Here is a 23,885-nt window from a genome sequence, read left to right as displayed (position 1 = left end):
CTTCATTTCACCCTCCATTCAGTTGCTTGGTTTAAGCTTTAAGCAAATCCTTTAAACCTAGGTTTGCAAAGATGCCTAAAAGGTAGCTTAGGGTTATGCAGGAATCTGGGCACCTGACAGCCCATGTTCAGGCAATTCAGAAAACAAGATACCTATCAGAATCATTAGGCACTACCTGCCTTTGGGACTGTGGCTCTTGGTTTTTCTGGGGTTTGGATTTTGCGCATATGGAGAGTAGGGACTGATCTACTGTATATTGAATAGATAAAAACTATTTATCAGCAGCACTTTGAGATCTTCAGGTGAAGAAATGATTTTACATCAACTGAATATAACAGTAGTGGGTTGACAGGATTAATCTTTAGGTCTGATTCTGTGAGAACTGCAGCATTTTTGGTTTCTAACTGAGCATTCATAAAGGGTCATGAGAGTTTATGTTTCTGTCCCACTCCTTCAATGTACACTTATTTAGTGGAACAGCTGAATGTTTTCAATGACACTTCATTTTCCCTCCTTTATACTGCAGGTCCAGGAGCACGAGGGTGCTTGATTTTGTTTTAATTGCTAAGCCACAAAGACTGCAGCCATGTCTCTGGAAGACATCCACATGAACACCAAGGATTTGCTTGAGAAAAAGCAACTAGATGCTGGAGGATTTGGAACAATTTCTTTATGCTTGCACAAGAAATATGGATTTGTAGTATTAAAAAAAGTGTATACAGGACCACAGCGCACTGAGTAAGTTCCAGATCTCAGTTCTGATTTTCAGTTCGTCTAAGTCCTCTAAATTCAGTTAAGACAAACCTAAATGGAGTGTAATAATTTCAGGTCTTTGGCTTTTGGAAATACTTTATGTGGGGAAAATAATACTAACAGCTGTCCTGCAAATTTTCTCTTTTTTCCCCCTCTTGTTAAGAATCAAGAGGATGCCTGCACACTTAAGGAAATGCAGGAACTCAGTGGCCACAGATATTTTCAAACTTGCAGATATGTTTTCAATGAAATTATCCAACTGTAGATGTCCACTAGGAACTAAATGCACATAAATTATCAGCAGGACTCCAACCTCATGTGTGTTAATACCACAAATGTAAACCTGTCTCCCTTAAGAAAGAGCAGAGTGAGCCAAGCCCACTGATTTAATTCAAAGATTGAATGTTGATTTCAGTGGATTCAGGTGACACTGCAGCTCTACTCCCTCACAGCCATAACAATCCTAAAACTCTCCCATGAGTCATCCACTAGAGACAGACAAAATTCCATGATTTTTCTACTTTGGGTTGTGGTAAATTAACTGAGTTTTTATTTTGCTGGTAGAAAGCAAATTAAGAGATTCTAGTAGTTTGCAGCCTACAATGACAGTTTGGGATGACCACAGTTAGAATAGACTAGCCTGCCAAGTGTATTTTTGGGTTTGTGTTTTTATTTTTTCATTACACAGGCTCATAATTTTCTTATTTCTTAAAATATGGAATGGTAAGTCTTTAGCAAATTTTTTAACTGAGCCTAATGCAAACAAAACAATCAGTTTCTTCTCTAGTAATACAGAGGAACACAGATGGAGAAAGCAGTTTCCTTTTAAGTCAGAGGGTAGGAAAACATTAACAAGCAGTATTGTTTCAATATTTTCTTACATCCTTCCGTCTGAGGACTAGAACAGGAACAATAATAAAAATACCATCGCTTCTATTCATTATATAATGGATATTATCCTTTTTTAAGACCCTTAGTGAGCTCCCAGCTATGTACCTATGATTATTGATGGATTGTACTGAGACCAAGGTAATTGTTTAACCAGTAATTGTTAGCAAATGCTGTCATAATTTAGTATGTGTGTGGCTCCCTTGTAAGAAATCCATTTTGAACATGAAGCCCTTAGGAAACAAGACCTCTCTAAGTTACCTGTACAAGATGTAGTGGAGTGGATCTTGATCCTTCTTGTTCCAAGGCTCTTTCAGCTCTGCCCAGTTCTCACCCCAGTCAAGAGATTTCGACATCCACAGCTACCTACAAGAAGTGGAAAGCAGGCCTTAAAAATCAGACTGAGCAGACAGTCTCTGTTTAATGCATTTGAGCAGAATCTTAGAGAATATAACCTGGCATGATTTAAAATCAGCTGAAGGTATGGTTAATCTAGGGTTGTTGACATTTTTGGCCATGGTTTTCAACCTGAATCAGTGTGATTTTCATCGCTTTGTTCTTTCTGGGCTGGCACCTAAATTGAGTGTAATTTCTGTTTTGCAGGTACAATGTTTCCCTTCTTGAAGAGGGCAGGATTATGCGCAGACTGCAGCATGACCGCGTGGTAAAGCTGCTTGGAGTCATTTTGGAAGATGGAAACTACTCACTTGTGATGGAGTACGTGGACCGGGGAAACATGATGAAAGTGCTGCAGAATGTGAGCAATTACTTCACCCCTTAGGGTTGATGAGCTGCTTGAAAGGGAGAGGATGTTAGTGCCATAGTCAGAGAACGGAGTTTTTAATTTCTTATTCTTCTTTTTGTATTAAAAAGCCAGTGGCAGCACTGCTTTCTCTAGAGACAGCAGACAATGGCTTTCCTGTGCATCACAAAGGAGCAGATCAATTACAGATTAAAAACTTCTAGAAGCGCTGTAGAGATAAGTGGAGAGTTTGCTAAATATGTAGCAAATATTTTTTAAATATGGAGTGACTCAAGAATTATTTTAATGCCAAAATTTCAATCCAAGAAGGACCTTAGTGCCATAGAATATCCCTAGTTGGAAGGAACCTTGATAGATCATCAAGTCCAACTTGCACAGGACAACCCCAAAAATCACAACCACCCTCTGGGTGAAGAATCAGAACCCCAAAAATCACAACCACCCTCTGGGTGAAGAATCTTCCCCTAATATCCAACCTAAACCTTGCCTAATCCAGCTTTGTGCCATTCCTATCATTGACCACCAGAGAGAAGAGATCTGTGCCGGTCCCTCCACTTCCCATCATGAGGAAGCTGTAGACCATGATGAGATATTCCCTCAGTCTCCTCCAGGCTGAACAGACCAAGTGGCTTCAGCCCTTCCTCATATAGCTTCCCCCCAGATTTTTCACCATCTTTGTGCCTTCCTTTGGATGCTCTCTAATGGCTTTACATCCTTCTTAAATTGTGGGCAAAACTGCACATAGTATTCAAGGTCAAGCCATACCAGTGTGGAGTAGAGTGTGACAATCACCTCCCTCATTGAAAAACTGGAGATGCAGGTTTTTCTTACCATAGTTTAAGCAGAGGTACCCTTGGGACTGTGGAATTTTTATTAAAGACTGAGTTTTAAGTTGATTGTTGTAGTTGCATTTTTTAATAGATGGCACTTCTTGTTCTTTCTTTTAGCTCTCACTACCTTTGTCAGTGAAAGGGCGTTTCGTGCTGGAAATCACTGAAGGAATGCTTTATTTGCATGAGCAAGGCTTTGTACACAAAGACCTAAAACCAGAAAACATCCTTGTGGACAGAGACTTCCACATTAAGGTATTTGTTAAAATGTGAATGGAGAAGGTTCGTGATTTGGGTTGAAGAACCCATCACAGCCGTGCTGGTTAGAGTTCCTAATTTGGTGGAATTGGTAGATGAATGCCTCTGTAGTTTAGTGAGTTATCACTGAGAGAGGGTTCCCTGGATTGCTGAATTATGGTGGCCTATACAACCTCTGAGTCTGAGATTTGCACAGTATTCCACCAACTGTGGGGGAAAAAAAAAATCACTGAGGGCATTAAAAAAATAATGTAAATAACAAGCTGTAAATAACATAACAATTACATTAAAAAAATGTTAATACGGAGTTTGAAACAAAATAGAATGTTTTATGGATGGTGTCTTTTGTCCTTTATTGCTGTAATTTCTCCTCCTGCCTTCACTTCCTTTTTTATTCCTTTCTTTCTTTCTTCTGTTATCTTCTCCTCTTTTGTATCCCTCTTTTCCCTTAGTCACCATTTTAAAATGACATCCAGGAGCTACAAAAAAACCCCATCAGGACACTACTTCAAAGAATGGTTTATAAGCCTATTCCAAAGCCCTTCTATTAACTTTGGTGGGGTTTTGGATCAAGACACATAAATATAGAGGCTACTGCAGAATAAACCTGAGGGGAATTTGCAGCAGTCCTCATCAAATATCCTGTTTCTGGCCAAGGTGAGTTGTTGAAATAATGATCCCATTACAGTTTGAAACTATAGATTAAATTTCTGTGAAGAGAAATCTGTCATTTTCTATTTCTCACACACAATTTAGTAAGTAGTTCTTCCACAAGGTTAATATAGTAGCAAGTGTAGTATGAGCAGCTTGCAATAAGAATTATAAATTAATTTCCTTTCCAAAAATAAAAAGCTCATCATGATCTGCTTTAAATGTAAATTGTATGGGGAGTTTGGTTTCATCTCTCTTATATAGACAGGACCAAACTAGGCTATCATCACATTTCATGACAAACTGACCTGGAACACAGGATCAAATTCAGAATCAGATAAGACTTCCTTAAGTAACTTGATCAAAAATATAATATAAGGCAGCTGTTGTATTATCTATCTGCTTGAATGTGCCTAACATTGTCAATCATTAGAAAGGGAAATAGTGGTTCTAGGAAATTGTAAGTGTAGAAAGATTTGTCATATCCTTCTCTATCACTACACATGAACCTGGACTCCTACTTCCTCAGCAGAATGTTGCCGGGATTTTCCAATGAATACACAACCTCTAAACATAGCCCAGGGCTGCAGAAACTCAAGAGGAACAATAAGCTAGTTAGAGGCAATACGAGAGAAAAGTGAGTTAGAAGTGAGGCGAGGTGTCATCTTGATTTTATCTGAAGTAATTGAGTTACTCAACTCTGTTTGACAGCTGACTGTGGCTAAGAAACACACGCCCATTTTCTTTCAGCTTTCCTCTCCTGATGACCTCCTGTTCCCTTGTGTTAGCACTGGTGCTAATGTGAACAGCCTGTCTTGATTTAGGAACCCAAAGCAGCAGATTACCATTTACCTTGTTGGCAGTGCTATCCTTCTGTTGGGGAGCACTTGGTTCAGCAGGCTGCTTGACTGCCTTGCACTAGGGTCTTCCCAGGAAAATGTCAGTCCTGGAACAAGAGGAGCAGAGGGAGCACATAATAGAAGATGGCGGGGAGAGGAGCGAAATATTACTTTCTTCATCACCAGCCGTTAGTCTAATTGCAAAACTGCACCTTAAAGTTTCAATAATATCACATTGTCAACACACAGTACCCAGGTATCTGTGCTTTAACCTACTCCATGCTATTCTTTTCCATGTCTCTTTGGCATATATATCACATCATTTCAGATCCAATTCTTTCCCGCTTCTGAAGGAAGATCTAACTTGTTTGAGTTAAATGGAATCTGAATGGAAAGGGCAGTGAGAGAGGAGGCATAGCTGCCTGTCTCATAGATTGATTCTAGGTTTGAATCTTAGATTCTTCTCCTATGAATCTTCTATTCTCCTATGAGTGCTGCAAGCAGACCTCAAGTAAGATTGCCAATGTGAGTGAAACCAAATTTCTTCTATCCTCACATTGTGCAAATGTTCTACACTTACACAATATGAGGATAGAAGAAATAATAAAAGTTCAGCCTTATGGCTCCCAGTTGGCAGTGATGCTTTATTTAGAACAAAAACCAAACCAACCAACCAAAGAAAAACAAGAAAAAAAATCAAATAGTTTGTTTTCCTTTTTTAAGTTGTATTTTTTCACTATTTAATTTTTCGATAAGTTAGTAGACTTAAGTTATTAGACTATTAAGACTTGATAAAATTGACACTGAATGCAATACTTGTTTATCTCCTCTTCATTACAGCTCTGATGTGTCTCATTTTTCAGATTGCAGATCTCGGTGTTGCCTCTTTTAAGAGCTGGAGCAGACTGACCCAAGAAGAAACTGTCCGACAGAAGCAAATGAAGAGCACCTACCAGAACAATGCTGGGACTCTTTTCTATATGGCCCCAGAGCATTTACGCTGTGTTAATGCTAAACCAGTGGAGAAATCAGATGTTTACAGCTTTGGCATTGTGATCTGGGCAATTTTTGCTAACAAAGAGCCATATGAAAGTACGTTATTTCCCAAAGGATGCTATCAGAAAAATAAGTTACAAATATTAAGCATTTAATGTTATAAAATTAAGATTAGTAGATTGCATCACCCATGGCCTAGAACAGCACTGGTTTGGCACCTCATGGCCAGTCAGAGGAAATAGTTGCATCATTCCTGACTTGTCAGCATGGACAAGAACATCTGAATGAAATGCAGCCATAAGCTGAATCTACTCACATCTACATGGTGTGGGTACAAACCAGACTTGGTGGCAGAAATTAAGCAAACCTCAGGTAGGCCAGGATGGAAATTTTGATGGACACTATTTCCTGAGGTGGACTAGTTACACGTGAAAATGAGAATGATCTCACAATCAGTTACTGATTCTCAGCTGTGTGGTGCTGATTTCTCAACGTGCACCAATGGGCTTAGGTAGAACAGTAGGAGCCAGCTGTGGAATTCCAGAGTAACATGTTTATAATTTTGAATGGATTTTTTGCTATTTAAATGGCTAAATGTTGCCTGTGTGGCCATCTTGGTGTTCATATCTAGTGCAGAGCTGATGCACCAGAGAAGCAGGTTCTAGAGAGGTACCTCTGTCACCCTTACTCACACTGTGCACGTCTTACATATAAAAGTAAATCCATCAATCTTAAAATAAATCTCTATTACATGGAAATCAGGGCAGTGGATTTAAATTCTCTAATATGAAAGATTTGTAGCTGTAACCTGGACCTCTTTGAAATCAAGTTTTACATACCCACAAACACACAGGGAGCTATTTCATTGTTTCTTTTACCTATGGAAAGGTAGCAAAACCCATGAGCAGAACCTGATAGGAAATTTTATTTTTCAGATGGCATAAATGAAACCCAGATTTGCTTTGGCATCATGAATGGAAACAGACCAGACATAAAGGAGATCACTGATAAATGTCCAGTGCAAGTTATTGACTTAATGAAGCAATGCTGGGATGAAGATTCAGAGAAACGTCCAACCTTTGCAGGTAAGGCATTACTTTAGGATTTGTATTTGTTTGTGTCCATTGATAGCTTATAATGCAGCAAAACATTTCAAGAGTATTTTCCTCTTGAAATAAGATGGGGTGTTTTATGAAAACTGAAATAGCCATGCACATAATCTGCTCTTTGGTCATAGTACAAAGTATGCTCTTTGTACTATGACCAAAAATGGGATCTGATCCAGCATTTGCAGGTTTGAAAAATCCTAGTAAGTGAATGGAGCTGATTAAGACACTTTATCCTTGATAATTTCTTTTCAGCATAGTATAATCTTATTGCTGAAACTTACATAAAAACTAACATCAAGGGATATACTATATCTTGACCATGACTGAGAAAATACCCTGTTCAAAATACTCCAGGATTCAAAAGCTGGCCTAGTTATCCTTCCATAAGCAACATGACTGACTTTGATAGCTAATCATCCTTTCATATGGTCAGATGGCAAAACACTTCCAGTCAGTAGAAGTCTTGGCTGAATGGTCTGGGAAGGAGGCTAAGAGCAAATAAGTAAAAATTCTATATCTCATTGTCTCTCCTTTCTGTCTCAATACATAGTGCAAAAAAAAAACCCAAACAAACCAAAAAACCAAAAACACCCCAACAGCCCAGAAAACCCCAAAACAACAAAAAGAGGGAAAAAAAAAAACCCCAACCCACAAAAAAAGACCCCAACAAATAACAGGAAACTGGGGTTTGTATTTAGACTGGGGCACCAACAACTTCATATACAGGCGTGTATTTAAATGCTCAGAGAAAATGTGTATCCCATGAGGAACCCACCTACTATCTCCATATTAAACATATATAATCTACTTAAACATATATAATCTACTGCTAATATATTAAGTTTATGCTTGTATTGGATTTTAGCTTCTAATTTCCCCATATGCAAGCCAAGGAAAGATGCTCTCAGCCACTGATCATAGACAGATTTCACCATAAAAGCCAATACAACAACAACAAATCCATAGAAGTTATCCTGTTCTTGTTACTGTTTGAGACTAAATGTACCATGTGAACAAATTATAAACGTATGTATACCTTTCTTGTTTCTGACATTGTAGAAGTCTTCATTCTTCATTCCTTTTCCATCAAGATTGTTAACAGTACAATTCACTTTTACTTTCCTTTGAAAACCATTTTTCACTTAGTTCTTTGCTTTTTGCAGAAATCAGTGAAAGATACAAGCCATTTTACTATGAAGAGCTAGGAAAAAATATTGAAGAAGATCTGAAGAATTTAAAAGTGAGTAGCTTTCTAAGCATTTTAAAGTTCCCCACATTCCTTCTTCCCAACCCCAACTATGGCCAGATTCTGCCACTGATCATGCTTGACTGATATGATTTCCTGCTGTGATAAAATAGCTGAATTTGTGAATGAGGGCAGAGCAGTGCATGTCATTTATCTCAACATTCAGAAGGTTTTCAGCACTCTCTCCCAAACTACTCTTGTATCCAAGTTCAGATGCTGCTGTCTGGATGAGCAGATGAAAACAGGTTGGATGGTGAGTCCCAGAGTAGTTGATGGGTCCTTCTTCCCCTGCAGGCCAAAAGCAGCTGCAGGAGTGCAGGGGGCTGGGACCTGACCTGGTTTACTCCTCTGTCAGTGACCTGACAGAAACAATGAACACACATAAGGTGTGCACCAAACTAGAAGGGCTAATCAAGACAGTCACAAGGACAAGGCTGATAGCTGCAGGCTGGAGGAATGTGGTGACAGAAACCTTGTGAAATTCAGAAAGCACAAGAGGAATGCTGGGATTAAATAACCCCTGGCTCCAGTGCCAACCAGGGGCTGCCCAGCCAGGGAGCAGCACTGCCAAGAACCTCAGGGTGGTGGAGAGCAGCAGCCCGAGCACCAGCCACAGCCTGCCTGGCACCAGCAGTGTCACAGGCAGCAGGTCTGCTCACACCTTGTTAGTCCTTATAGGAGATGGGAATGCAGCCCAGACATGCAATGGCTTTGGAGGACAAAGAAATAGCAGCCTGCCCCTATGTGTGAGGAGTTTGAGAAGAGAGAGCCGAGCTCTTCACAGCAGCACATTGTGTGAGGACTAGAGAAAAAAGACAAATACAGAAACAAGAGAGACTCAAACTTGGATGTAAGAGTGAAATTAAAAAAACCCAAAACTTTCCCTCTGAGGAGAGCAGAGCAGTGGCACAAGTTACCTAAAGAGGTTGTCCAGTCACCATGATTGGAGGTTTTTAAACCCGACTGCACAAAGCTCTGAGCTACCAACTCCAGTCCATAAGTGACCCTGCTTTGAGCAGGAGGTGGGCCCAAGGTCTATTTCCACCTGAGAGGCATGCTGATTCTATGATGATATTTTGCAATTGTCCTCATACATCCACTAAGTCTCACTCACAAAATGTTATTCATATAAATTAAAAAGTGGCAGAATCTAATTTAAAGTAACTTCATAAATTCTTGGTAATTTTTGCCCTGTCTTCAGGCAGTGTCTCATGAGTCTCAGCCTGCTTGAGACCAGGAAGGTATTCCACAGTAATATTAACAGGTAAAAGTTAAAATCAGATCGTTTTCCTGAGTGTCCAAGTTGGTTTGTCTTACTTTTCTTGCTGTAAGTTTAAATACTATGATTAAAAGAATGATTTCCTGACTGAAAATAAGAGAATAATAACTTCCTGAAAAAATGGGCTGATAATGGAACCTTTTTATCACAGATATTATGAGTTTCATCACTTGACTGTATAGACTTCACTCACAGACAATACAGAGAGTATTCTAAACTAAGAAAAAAAAACAAAACAAAACAAACTTCCTTGTGAAACCATTCTTTCACCTTTTTTTAAAAGCTTCCTTCTCACCAAGTCTTCAATTGTGGAAATAAAAATTACTCACTTCATGTGATGTTTATGAAACATCAATAACTGTTCAAAAAAGCAACAGAGTTTTGCAAAGTGAAACTGATAAAGCAGATCTCTTGGACTGATTTGACCAAACTCCCAATATGAACTACATATATGTCTGATTTATGACAGCAACCCCAAATCAGGACCAAGGCAAATTTTACTACATGCATTAGCTCTCTGCAGATGCACCTCTCATATCATAGGGACAAAATGACTATTTAGGAAATGGGCTGTGAGTTTATTACTTTCTCAGGAAGGAAAGCATCCATTACAATCAGGGCACAGATTGTGAACAGAGGATCCAGGGCAGTCACAGTGTGAATTACAAGTACAGCTTCAGTAGCAACATGGCTTAGAGAGTTTGGACATAGCCTTCCTGCTGCCTGCCCAGCAATCATGGAGACCTCCTAACTAAAAGGATCACAGAATCACAGAATGGTTGAGGATGAAAGCAACCAGAGGTCATTTGGTTTAACCCCCCTGGTCAAACAATTCCATTACTCAAGTAAAATATAAGGACCTATGGTTGTAATGTGTGTTAGAATGTTACCCTTTGCTTTTGGAGGGAAGTAGATTTTTTGGGAAGAGATAGGTAAGAATTGCTGATTTTTTAATCTGTGAAAGTACTTATTTGGTTTAATTAAAAAAATACTAACACAAACTCTGCTTTTGGAAATTATTTTTTGAGTAAGCAGCACTTAGGGAAGTTGAGAAATAATTTTTGCAGGTTAATAAAAATGACTTCCAGCAAAGCCTGAATAATGGGAACATCAAAAGAGTAGAAAAGGAGTAGATTTTGCCTTCACTCTAGCTAAGTGAGGATGAGGGTTATAGAAAGGAAATTGCACTGCTTCTTTCTGAAAATTTACTAATTTCTAATAATCTTCATAAAATTCAATGTGCCTAAACCTGAATGTTAATGTTTTCTCACCTCTTCTTCCCTGTTGATGAATGAGCTTATTAAATACAGATCCACAGATCAGGATGCATGTTTACTACCTTTACCTCAGCAGCATCCCCTCACTGAGATTGCTTGCCAAAAGTCTGGCAATTAAATACAAGTCAGACAATCAAGAGCCACTCTGGATGAAGGTCACATTCATGTAAGCAAAGATGTTGTTTGGCCAAGTTAGAGTGTTATATACTGCTGTTATACTGCAGTCCTCCCTCCCTTCATTGAAGAAAAGATTTTGCCCACCTGTAGCAAAGCAATGGGTATTTCCTGTCAGGCTGTGCTCTCTGAAAGAGATGGGATCTTCTCCCAGAGACTGATAGAGTCTATTCATCCAGGTCACTTCACAGTGAAGCTGTACTGCTTCATATTCTACAGGTACTCCCTTTGTTTAAGCCTTTGCCTATAATTTGATCATTTGTTCTCATGTGCAGAAAATGCAGCCTGAGTCAAATGAACTGCTGCATAGCATGGAATCCCTTCAAATAGATGCTGCACCAGCAGATAGCAGCAATGGTCAAGTAGGTAAGTCACCAGCACATAATTACTCTATTTGCCAAAGATAAAGTTGTGTACAAAGCAAGTAACTTCACCATTTAGGGTTACGAAGAGACTCAATTATTCAGCACCTCAGAAAGAATTGTAATCACTGAGATGATGTTATTTGCTCCCAGAAGTTACACTTACAATTTCTATCTCCTTTTACACTCTTATGCTTTCCTCTTCCATGCCAAAAATTTTGTTCAACATTCAGCTTTACAGTGGTCACTTGGTTAATTACTTTTCATACTTGATCTTTCTTCTCATCTTTTAGTCATGCCAACTGCTTGGTTTGTAGGCTGTAATTTCATTAAGACCTTTCTTTTTCCCCCTCCATCCTTTCTTATGAATGCTTTGAATATGACCAAGATACATAATTGTAAATTATTCCTTTGTTTAGGACTTTGCTCTCTAAGGAATCTGAGGAACACTAGTAGACAGGGGTTTTTTTCGTATTTTTTGTCATACTTTCATCAAATCTTGGATGAGTTGCATGTTTAGCAATTTTACAGAGCTGGCTCTCTAATATGTGATAATATATGGAAAATGATAGAGTTAGAGTTTTGTAGTAGTGTATCTGGAATTATCTTACCAAAGAACACTGATTTACAAGAAATAATAAAAAATCCAGTAGAAATAAAATTCTGCTGAGTTATCTAAGACACTATTAAATTAGTAATGTTAAACTGTAAATGCAACTAATAAATCTTCCCCAAAGCCAGGTTTCCCACAACTGTTCCTCAGTAGAACTGATGGACTTAGGGCAGCCCCACTGCTGTGTTTTTAAGTGAGTGTAGTTACATTTCCTGTGCAGAAAGAATCATGTATGACTGCTGCAGTTTGCAGATGCTCTCAAGTTTTAAGTACAAAAGACTTTGTTGTGAATCTCCCCTGAAGAAAGATGCTGTCTTGCCAGCCTGTCAGTCAAAGGCAGGGGTTTTTCTCTAGTCAATGGGCATCACTCAGACAGTGGCAATGAAGGCATCCCACAGGATCCGTCCATACATCTATCTCAAGCTTGCCCTGGAGAGCAGATGCCACATAGTTTATGGTAATACTGAATTGCTAAGAGCTGTCACTTTGGATGGAGTTATTTCTGTATTAACCATTTCTCCCACTTCCTCTCTAGCAGTGATAGCAAAACAAGCAGAGCAAGTCCTACTGAAGGTGTTCTAATACACAGCCACCCAAAGGAACCAGTTTTGGTCCTGCCTAATATGGGCTGAAATAACATAATTTGGGGGGGACCCCAGTTCACTAGCATTATCTGAGCTAAGTAGAAGCACATACATACACTTCATTCCAGTTTTACAGTGCTCTGTAAGTGTCCCTTGCTTCAAGCAATGTATGATATTTTCTAGAAAAATGTGAAGCTTTCAGAACTTTAAGAAAGCATCTGTAGTCCTACCCTTAAAAAAATAATTACAAGTAGCAACAAATATATTTTTATGTTTCTTATTTAGTCTCAGAATGCTACAGCATCATACAGATTATAACTCCATCTAGCTCAGTTCTGAGGTAGAGCTTCCTTTGATACTGAGAATTAGGTTGAAAGGTATAGATGACACAGACTATTTTATCTGGTAGACATTACTTGTAAAAATGTATTCTTTGGAAGAGTATTCATATCATGACATACCCAGACAGAACATTTTACATAATCATTTTAAATAAGATTTTAATGACAAATTATATGTGCTGTATGAAATTACACCTGTTATTACAGTGACATTATTTTCCATTCTATTACACCTTAGTTTTGCACTGATCAAACTCCAGTTAATGCCAGAGGAGACACACCAGTAAAGCAGATCTTACAAATGCCTCCAGGAATGTTTGTTTCAATGGTTGAAAACTTGATATAAATACAAGTAGAGTACACAGTGAATTCTCACACTACTCAAGCTAGTGAGATTTTAACACTGATAGCTTAAGCAAACCTGTACTTCCTAGATAAAAATCTGTTCTACTTGTCAGTAAAGCTGTGTTTTATTTTATAGAATGTCTTATGCTGGAAGTAATGTTTTATTGAAACCTTTGAGATAAACTATAATAATAAAGGGGGCTAATAGATCATTGCAACAAGTTAAATACTTGCATTTGAATGTTTTCAAACATTTAATGTGCTTTCCTTTCAGATCAGCCTAATTCTCTGCACAGCTCCCAGGGTCCCATGACCAGCGAGGTTAATGAAGCCCTGTTTGCTGCCTCCCCTGAGAACCAGCCCGTTGAGAGCTGTGAGACCTCATTTGTACCACCTGATAATCTGGAAAGAAAACTTCAGTATGAATACAACTACCACGCCTTTGGGAGCCGGATGGATAAAGCAGTTCCACCTGTGTTGTACAGCCCTGAAATGATAGAGGAGGAGAGGAGACGGAGAGTTTCCTGTGATCCGTTTGCAAAGCCATCCCCTACTTCTCAACTGAGTGAACTGTATCCAAGAGCTGAAAAAACAGGATCAAACACTAATCCATATTTCTGGCCACCAGCAGCTGCAACAACACCAAAACAAAATGTAGATTTTTATTATGGGCCCAGTCCCAACAGTCTTTCAACAGGAAACCTGGTGGATCCCTATGGATTGTGTTCAGCTAGTAACTTTAGCCTAAGTAAACATCCTGTGCCAGAATCTGGACAAAACCTGACATCACCGACCAATGTAAACTGGTATTCAAAGAATTCAGACACAGATACAGGTGAGATTCCTCCTTCTGCAACACCTATGTTTCTGAAAACACACTTTTCTTCTATTCAGTGAAGTGGTCAAGAGAATTTTGTAGCTCAGGGAACAACCTGCTTATTGCAGGCTGATCTGTAATATAGAAAGGGTGAATTCTTTTCATTAAGTTCTTTTTGTTGACTCAAAGCCCTGCAGCTTTGACTTCATTATGCTGCTTTCACTGATGTCAGGCTGCCAATTTCAAATGAACCATTTCTAAAGCATCAGTGTAACAGCTGACTCAGACTTACCAAAGAACATTGATTTACAAGAAATAATAAAAAATCCAGTAGAAATAAAATTCTGCTGAGTTATCTAAGCCGAGGAAGAGCAGACAGCAAGTACTGCTAAAACAGCTCCCAAAACCAGGAGCTGCTACCAGTGATTCTAGGAAAGCTGAGGAGAACTTTGACTCTCAAAACTGTAACATTCATACCATAGGTTCTACTCATGAAGAAACACTTGTAGCATTTCAGAAAATAGATGGCTATTTTTTAGCTTGGCTTGCAGCAAGGGAGAGATCCTGAACCTAGGGAGCCAGCAAGGAGCTGAGGCTTGGAACTGGTTTCTCCAGAGAGCTCTGCCTGGTGCTGAGGGAGAGCTCCTGTTGGTGTTTGCTGGTAAGCCATGGAGTAGAAAGGTATGGAGACAAAGAAGGAAGAGAATATCGGGCATTAACAAAGCATATAAATAAGTGGTAACTGGAGACCTACAAGATAAAACTTTGAGGAACTAGAGACAGCATGAGATGCTGCTCCTACTCTTGAGTATTTTTAGCATGGTGTTATTTTCCAGGTCATCTCACAAGAAAACGCCTAGCTTTTTACAAGCAGAATGCCACAAAAGTGTTTTTCTGTTGAATTATTAATGCAGAGGCTGTGATTAGTTGTTTATGTGAATTTATTTACTGACATGAATCCGAGGGCTGTCATGTCAGAAGGCAGGCATTAGAATTTCCAACATCACTAATAAAGGAAAACCTTCTGTTTGAAAGAAATAAAGAAAACATTTATTATAGGAAGACTGTGTGAAACAGTGTAGCAGATACCAGACTGAGGTGCACAAGAGCTGCATTTCAGTTCCTCACTGCCTTGTTGAGTGACTCTAACCCATATGCTCTTGCTGCCCCAGTATGAGTTGCAGAGCCCATCTGTGAGCATCCAAAACCTCACACTTGGGAGCTTGGAATTTGCCAGCAGCTCAGTCTGTAACTGCAGTGTGCTCTGATCCCACACTGCCAGGTATTCCTGTAGTCTGTGTCATCTACACCCACATGGAATCCCATTGTCCTCTCTGTGATCCAAGGATGGTTAAGGCTATTAGTAACTCAGCAAAACGTCATAAGATCAGTGCTTAAACTAGAGTTATTCAAGGAGACACAATCCTGCTAATTAAAAAGCTTCTCATCTCTGTATTTAAGAGCACTGTATACTCACATTGTCACAAATATGGCAGCCATTGTTAAGTATATCTACTTTTCTATTTACATAATGCTTTTGGCATTTCTTTGTGGTTTTTTCTTTCTACAGGTTACAGGGATTCCACTTCTTTCCCAAGGGGAACGTTTGCATACTATCCTAGTGTATCCAGAGTAAGCTCAGGTAAGTGCTGTGGCCTTCATCTGCCCTGGTAGCCAACAGGCTCTGCATTGCATCCTGACCAGTAAAACAAAAGACTTCAGGAACTTGAAATAATTTCTGTTATTGCTTAATACCTCTAACCGTAGCTGAAGTTTTCGGTATCAATAGGTATAACTTAGTCCTGTCTCTATCAGGACCTAAACACACCATTAAATGTGTATTTGATAAATCATGGACAACATATTCTTTAATGCAAGAACTTTAAAAATATGAGAGCAGTGCAAGATCTCCTGTACACCTAACCTAGTCACTTCCTTAGATTAAATTTCAAGTTGCTGTCACTCTGCCCAGCTCTGGAACCACATACACATTTGGAACACTTTGTCCTATCTTAGTTTGTATTTTAGTACAAATTTCTAGCTACAGGCTTCATGCTGATCAGTCTTCATTGGGGCACAGGTCTCTACAGTTCTACTGGCTTGAACCCCTAAAGTCATGCAATATCCTTCAGGAGTTATTAATATATGCTCCTTTAAAGTTGTGTTGCTTGGGGCACTCTGAATTCTTTCATTAACCCTTTCAAAGGCTTGTCCAGTTTTTAAGTGGTCTACACTACAGAGAAAACTTGAAAGAGGAGGTTTCTGTCTTCTTGATTCTGCCCCCTTTAAATGATGACCCAAACCTGAGAAGCTGCTAAGTGTAAAGGCTTGGGAAAGGAGATTTATAAGTGTAGTAATTTTTCCTGTTAATACTGTAATATTGACAAAGTATGTGTATATATTTTCATATGTTATGCTAAATTCATTTTGTTGCCAGATAAGAACATAGCAAACATGAGATTTCTTTCTATTCTTAACTACAAATATGATGTGTTTCCTGAGTCCTCTGGCTCTTAAAAAAAATTACAGGAATCATAATGTTATGAGTAGAAGTAATAATGTTATGATACACGATAAAATGCATTCCTTTTTTTCAACTTCATCTAATAATGCATACATATGATCTTTCTGCCCTGCAGTCCCAGGCTAGCATATATTAAGTATTCTTAATCAGATTTTCATACATAACTATAGATGCTCACACTTCACATTGCAACTGAGTGTGTAGCAAGGATGTAACCATGATTCCAGGTGATTAAATACAGAGCTTGGTGTATCATTTTAAGTGTCTGTACTTTGATTTTAGACCCAGGTTATGAGATTCACCAGCTAAGCTAGAGTTAGAATGTTTAGTGGAGAATTATCCAAGCAGAGTTCAGAAAACACTGTCAAGAGAACAGAAAACTGCACTCTCCTAAAATGAATAGTGACTTAGCTTCATGCTGCATGTGGAAATCAGACAACAGTAAACCAAAGATCAAATTATGTGTTTTACTAATCATATTTTATGAGCAACGTGAAACTACATTTGCTGTCATCTCGCAGAACTCGGAAGTCATAACTGTAAACTTGCACTTACATCTATGAAAAATAAAGCTGAGAGGCAGAGGTGAGCCTTTAAAATGTAAACAAAAAGAGCATTTGAGTCAAGGCTGACCTCCTGAAGCTGTTAGGCAGCAGAAAACAAGACTGCTACTATGCATTCCCAAGGCACAGAGAACATTATTTACAGTCTAGTAACTATCAGCTTGGTTGTGGCACTCTGTCATAAAATAGACTGGGCTTTCACTAAAGTACACTTCTGTATCACTGCACAGTGAAAATACACTCACAGCACAGTTGCCAGTAAATGGTTATTTCTACATCAAATACAATGAATATCGCTCCCCTTATTAGTGGAACTTTTTTCTCCTTATGTTACTTCTTGACATTTGAACCTCATGCTGTTGTTTGTAAATTTGTGTTAACGTTCCCTATACAGATGATTCAGTCAAGTACAACATAACTAACAGCTCTGGAATTCAAATTGGATCCTACAATCACATGAAAATTGAAGATCAGAATCCACATGTCAGCACTTGTTCTGTTGCTATGGAAGATATTTATTCTCATTATGAAGCAGTGGGTGTATTTGGTAAGAGAAATATCTCCCTAGTTTTCATGTATTCACCTCATAATTACCTGAGAATCATTTGGTTTGGAATGTATAAAACACACACAGGCAGAAGCAAGGCTAGGATTGGAGATCCTCACCCAACTTCTAGTTTAAATCACAGAATATCCCGAGGTGGAATGGACTCATGCAGATCACAGAGTCTACTGCCTGACATGACACACAGAAAACTAAAAGTTAAACCATGTAAGCAAGAGCCATGACAACTTCATTCAGATAGAAGTTGGACAAATTTGAAATGTAATTTATTTTCATTGGTCAATGCTGAATTAGACTATCTCGGTGTATCCCTAAGTAACATTTATTTCTCAGAATATAAAACAGATATAACTCTTTAGGAATTCTAGAAAAGGCGTTTTCAATCTTGCAGGTTTAAATGACAACCTATGATAGCTTCAGATCACAGAGGAAATCCAGCAACTGACCCGTGAATACACATATTCTGTCTGGACATTTCTTGCCTGCCATCACTGGCTTATGCTGCCTCCATGAAATCCACTTCTGATTGCACCACTAAGATTCTGTCTCTAGAAATTACCAATAAGTATTTGGGGGAGGACAGGAGAGAGGGAGTGAAAGGAACCGAAGAACTGTGGAAAGATGCAATTTTCTTACACTCATCTTCTTTTTGCAGACAATACTACTGTCCTGACAGAAAAGCATCTGAATCTAGTGAGGGAAAAGCTGGCTAAGCAGTGGAAGCACTGTGCTCGGAAACTGGGCTTCAGTGATCCCGAGATTGACGAAATCGATCATGACTACGAACGAGATGGACTAAAGGAAAAAGTTTACCAAATGCTGCTCAAGTGGGTGATGAGGGAAGGTGCCAAAGGTGCTACAGTTGGAAAACTGGCCAAGGCCCTCTTTGGCTGTCAAAGACTGGATCTCCTTAGTAGTTTGATGCAAATCCAAGAAGAATAAGTTTACTGAGAACAGACTTTCCAGAGCTCTCCTTTTGCACACTTTTGGAACCTATTTTTTAACCAACCAGTTAATACCTCCAGTAAATCAAAAAGTGCCCGTCACAATATTCTGGTCTTCCAAAGGATAAAAAAAAAAGCATCTTCCTTCCAAATAGAACGATTGTCCAAAGATGATAACAACAAAATACAAGACAAGTATCAATTCAAGGAGAATGCATTACTCAAAATTTCTACATTCTACTCTTGAAACATGTTGGTAGTCTCATTCAGTTCCGAAGATTGACCTATTGGTTGAAAAACTTGTATAGAAACTAAAATCAACCCTTACATTTTGCTAAAAGTGCCAATATTTATCATGCCAATATTTGACTGGTTGAAGTCAATGATATTTTTCAAATATTTTTATAATTTTTATTAAATATAGATGTATACAATTATGCACAACACCAGCATAAATAAAAGCAAAACCTATTTCTGGCTTTAAAACTCTGTAATTGATATTTTATAGTTATAATGTTGCATTAGATTTTTACATTGTTTGGTAGAAAAGATTTTACAGGGTAAGAGTCTCATCAGCTTTATGAAATAATGAAAAATACGTTAAATCAGTATGCAATCCAAATTAAAATCTCAAGAATACAAGAGCTTTGAGAAGTGAAAAGTGCCTTATTACCTCTTGAGTGAAGAGCCATTCTCCTATCTGCTCTGGAGAATCAGTGTCACTACATTCTGGATCTCTTAGGCTGCATTTATATTAGTTGGTTAAATGTGCCTGGAAATGTTATTGGATGCCAAGGGTAAACTGGCATGCTACAGCCTGCTGCCAGAATAGCACATTCTTTTAACCTCCAAAATGCTGTGCAAAGACTATTTCACAGCACTCAGGTTGTTTCTGGAGAACACTGGAACAGATCTATAGTTTAGATGATGGTATCCCAGTGCCTGGAAATGTTCCTTGTCACTCTGACTTCCTAATATTGACATAATCTCACTGTGCAGTATCTGTGAAAGAAGAATTACTGCAACTTTTTTGTCCAAAGATTTATGGAAGCTCTTCTTATGAGGGTCAACGCTTCCTGTTCCATCAGATTTACAGATACTTCAAGCAGATGTTTCGGAGCTGGTAATTTTTTAAGCTGTGCATAGAGCACTTGGTGTTCATCAGTGTTCATAACTATTCATTTTAATTGTCCAAAAAAAAGCTAATAACTTAATGGAGTGCAGTTAGAATGGATTTCTGCTCCTTGATACATCACCCACCATTTCAGTGGAAGCAAAATGAAACTAATCAAAGCAAGCATCACCATATTTGTCATCTTTAAACCTACTTAAAATATATTGCATTGCCTTACAGTTTTGACTTAGCAACATGCTAAATTTTCTATAAACTCTTGAGTACAATACAATGATGTGGTTTATCTGTCTAATGTAATAAGCATACACTTATACCCAGAAAAAGAAAAATTATTTTTTACGCAAATAGAGAGATGGGGTATAGGATGTCTTCTCTACGTCAGTCCATAAAGCTACAGCCAGCAGTTACTGTGATAATTCATTAAACAGATCCCTGGACAGATCACAAAGTCCATTTATGTTCTGTTAATGCTGGTTGCACTGTATTGCTACATCAATTCCCAAGCCCCTATTGGTTTTTAAAGTCTCCCATATCTGCAGTCTTTATTCAAACAATATGCCATTTTTCAGTCATAAGATATTTGCCCTATTTGATACACAGAATGAATGGTGATCATTTAATGGGCCTACATTAAATGCTTCATTTGCTCTTTATTTAAGCAAGTCTGGACCTTACTCTCTGAAACAAGAAGAACAGAGATGTAGAGCAGAAACATGAAGCATTTTAGAACAAGACTTAAGCATGGGGCAGACCTAGATCTTTAATGCAGGACATGGGAGATGAAGGTCATTTTAGCTTTGGTGCTTGCCAAGTCTGGTTCTAGACTAGTGCTCATAGTTCATGTGACATTGTAGGTGGTACAGAACACAGCTGAACTCACCTAGAGACAAATTCCTCCACTACAGCCCTTGCAGAACTCAATCACACAGAGCATTCAGCTTCCTGGGCAGAAGGGCTAAAATACCACAAGTCCTTTAGCATATTGTGGAAAAACACATAATAGGACACAATGCCTGAAAGCAGCAGCCAGGCATGCCAAATTAGAATACATATTCAATAATAAGGATGATGAACTACTGGGATGAACTACCTAGGGAGCCTGTGGATCTTCTTACTACCTCTTAATTAAGGCTAGTCTTGTTTCTTAAGGCAGCGATAATTGAAATCAAAGCTTTAAGTCTCAATACAAGGTTAACTAAGTGACATGTAAAAGCAAATGGTGTACAAGAGGTCCAAGGAAAAGTTAGTGCTCTCCTTGACCTAAAAATTTACAGAAACATTAAGTATGGAAGAGAGAGAGAAGCTAATACTAGTTTACTGGATTACGCATTTCATTCACCACCCCCTATGCCTCTCCCACTGCTCAAAAAAAACCAAGGAAAAAAATTAAGGATGGAGCTGAGTTTTGAAAAGCAACCTTTCATGAGAGATAAAAAGTGCAGGAAAATATTGGGCTCAAGGATGAAAAAAGAGTGATGTATTATGGGATAGATCTGATACCTTTCATGGCAAAAGAAAGGTGAGAAAGGACAGAAGAGTGATTTCACATCAAACTGGCAAGCTATCAGCCTCAAGGGCAGAGACAGCACTAAAGCAGCAGCCTTACAGACATTTTTCTTAAAACTGGTGAGGTGCAAGACAGGGAGGAAAAGGCTGTGGGTTGCAGCAGCAGCCCTCCTCATGGTCTCTCCTTGAAGAGCAGGAGGTGAACTCACCCAGTTATGCACAAGGACATTATGTTTTCCCATTTTAGGAGAGTAAGTGCTTGCAGACTTTAGATCAAATACAACTCAAGTATAATCTCTGCCCAGTAGCTACCCTCATCACACAGCACCCAATGTGAAACTCTTAAATGCAGAGAGGACTGAGTCCATGTAATTCAGAGCAATTAATTTGTTTAATTTTGTTACTGTGCCACCACTAACAGCATAGAAGCTGCTAAGAAATACGAGGAATTTTTACTCCTTCCAAAATAGTTGCTAAATAATACCAATTAATAATGCTGCATTAAAAACTCAGACATTGTTGCAAGTATTTAATATGTGACCTCTGAGCTGAGCTGGCTACATACAGCTCCTCTTCCTCAGAGGCCAGTTTCCAAGGAGAGGCAACACTCAGCACTTAACTTCTAGTTAATCAAACAGCTTTAAGTAAACTATGCCACTTTTCTCTGATGGATTTTTCAGCGCTGCTCAATAACAAATGAAAACCATCTCTCAGCATGGAGGCACATAGGAAATTGAGCATGTTTCAGAGGCTTAGGGAAACAGTCATGTACACAGAGAGAAGGAGCTACAGGGAAACAAAGTAGGAAAGATCATCCAGTACAAGCAGGGACACATTACAGCCAAGTAGCACTTGGGAGAGTTTTCTTTACAGCATCCTAGTGTCCTCCACGCATTTTTTCCTACCCTTTCCTCATTGCAGTCTCTACAGGCTAGAGAAAGTGCTCCTTGCAGCATGCTAGGTTTCCCTTCTAGCATACCAATTAGCAATAGGAGTCAAGTGACACGAGCAGCTAGTGAAAGTGCAGCCCCTTAACACAGCCCCTGGGGAAAAGGGAAGGGGAGAGGCAGCGTCAGAACAGGCTGCAGAGACTAGAAGTGATCTTTGTGCTGGAGGAAATATTGCCTATGAGTGAAACACAGCAGACCACAGTTCTGACTTATGCTGGGTTTCCCCCTCGTCTACAACTCTAAAGTAGGTCACTTCCTTTCTCTTTAGCACAGTTTCCTCATCTTTTTGGTACAGATACTAACTTCTGCCAGAACTAAGATGTGATCTGATAATAAGCACTGTAGCCTATAGAGCACAGAGAGACACTTGAGAGATAAGAGCTGCTTGAAACAAAAACCCACATTGATTTCCTTCATCAGCCAGTAATACTGCTGGATTTTGAATGATGGGTTGCAACTCCTGTGCACCCCACACACACCGCTCTCTCTTTAGCTGAGAAACCTAAATGCAGCCCTGGAAAGGATATCTTGGTCACCAAGTTCATCAAAATAGACTCGCACAACCCCTTCCATAAACCAATAAAGAACTATCTTCTAAATGTTACTCTTGCCTTCTCCAAGGGACAAGCTGTTTCTTCCTTCATAGCTGAGTATCTGGAGTAATTTCAAGTCTCTGTGTCTAGAATGTCCTAAATATGGTCAGAAATTATACCAAGATTATGCTTGGATTTACAAGATTGAGATTATATTCAACTTTGAAATTATGAAGCCACCTCCCACTGAAGTGCCCAAGTACAGGTGTGTCAGATTTATAATGCAGTTATTCATGAGTATACAAAAGATATGCAGACACTGCTTCAGTTGACAGATACTAGCCTTTGCTAGAATAAGAAAACTGCAGGCAAGCAAAGAAAATCATTACATATTGTGTTTTAGTTTCTTCATCAGTCTGAAATGTTCTTTGAGCCAAGGTATCTGGAATCTTTTCTATTATCTGTTCTGCTTATGACAAATCATTCTTTCCTTTGTGCTCGGTTAATATTCTAACTAAACAGGCCTCCTGCTACAAAACCACATACTGTCACTCCCCACACTTCACAGCTCCAAAAGTCATGCCATATTCAGTCTTTCTTGTCTGGAAGGTCAATACCAAATCACAGAAATATCAGTATTTTCACATCTTTGTTCTGAATTTGGCAATTCCCTACTACCCAAATCTTACCTCTTTGTGGAGCTGAAGCAACAAGATTTTTCTCTATAGGTGAAAACACACAAACAACATCCAAGAGGCACAAGAGCCCAAGCAACAAAACAGTCCTGAAGTAGCAAGATATTTCCCCTCATAGAGGCAGATAAAATAAATTAGGCAAAAATAATCAGTCAGTGTGTTCACAGACTCAGGAACCAAAGTCTGCAAGAGTACCTGGATCACAGAAGACCCCAACAAGTCACAGAGATGGCTGTAGCATAGCTAGAGCAGGGAGTGACAGCACTATTCTGAGCTGAAATTAGGCTCCATGAGCCAGGGTGTGGGGAGACGCCAGTTGAGGCTGATTGTGGCCATTAAAGCCAA

At 38.9% G+C, this 23,885-nt stretch overlaps 1 protein-coding gene and 1 long non-coding RNA gene across 3 annotated transcripts in view; one reads left to right on the top strand and one right to left on the bottom strand.

Annotated features, from left to right (window-relative positions):
* RIPK1 (receptor interacting serine/threonine kinase 1) overlaps positions 1-19,306 on the top strand; it is a 23,895-nt gene extending 4,589 nt beyond the window's left edge. For both annotated transcript variants that reach the window (XM_064705370.1, XM_064705369.1), the window contains exons 2-12: positions 527-738; positions 2,245-2,398; positions 3,352-3,489; positions 5,846-6,074; positions 6,914-7,063; positions 8,251-8,327; positions 11,339-11,429; positions 13,583-14,143; positions 15,696-15,767; positions 17,607-17,759; positions 18,433-19,306. In XM_064705370.1, the coding sequence (XP_064561440.1) occupies positions 587-738; positions 2,245-2,398; positions 3,352-3,489; positions 5,846-6,074; positions 6,914-7,063; positions 8,251-8,327; positions 11,339-11,429; positions 13,583-14,143; positions 15,696-15,767; positions 17,607-17,759; positions 18,433-18,719 (2,064 nt within the window). In that variant the 5' untranslated portion in view covers positions 527-586 and the 3' untranslated portion in view covers positions 18,720-19,306. The remainder of the gene's footprint in view (positions 1-526; positions 739-2,244; positions 2,399-3,351; positions 3,490-5,845; positions 6,075-6,913; positions 7,064-8,250; positions 8,328-11,338; positions 11,430-13,582; positions 14,144-15,695; positions 15,768-17,606; positions 17,760-18,432) is intronic.
* LOC135444144 (uncharacterized) overlaps positions 1-23,885 on the bottom strand; it is a 27,631-nt gene extending 3,746 nt beyond the window's left edge. The window contains exons 1-4 of the long non-coding RNA XR_010439177.1: positions 23,736-23,885; positions 4,996-5,089; positions 2,349-2,432; positions 1,903-2,007 (exon numbers count right to left, since the gene is read on the bottom strand). This is a non-coding gene — a long non-coding RNA (uncharacterized LOC135444144). The remainder of the gene's footprint in view (positions 1-1,902; positions 2,008-2,348; positions 2,433-4,995; positions 5,090-23,735) is intronic.

This window comes from Zonotrichia leucophrys, chromosome 2, assembly GCF_028769735.1.
Source record: "Zonotrichia leucophrys gambelii isolate GWCS_2022_RI chromosome 2, RI_Zleu_2.0, whole genome shotgun sequence".
Lineage (NCBI taxonomy): Eukaryota > Metazoa > Chordata > Aves > Passeriformes > Passerellidae > Zonotrichia > Zonotrichia leucophrys.
Note: the sequence above shows the minus strand (reverse complement) of the source record. Positions and strands in the feature narration are given on the sequence as shown.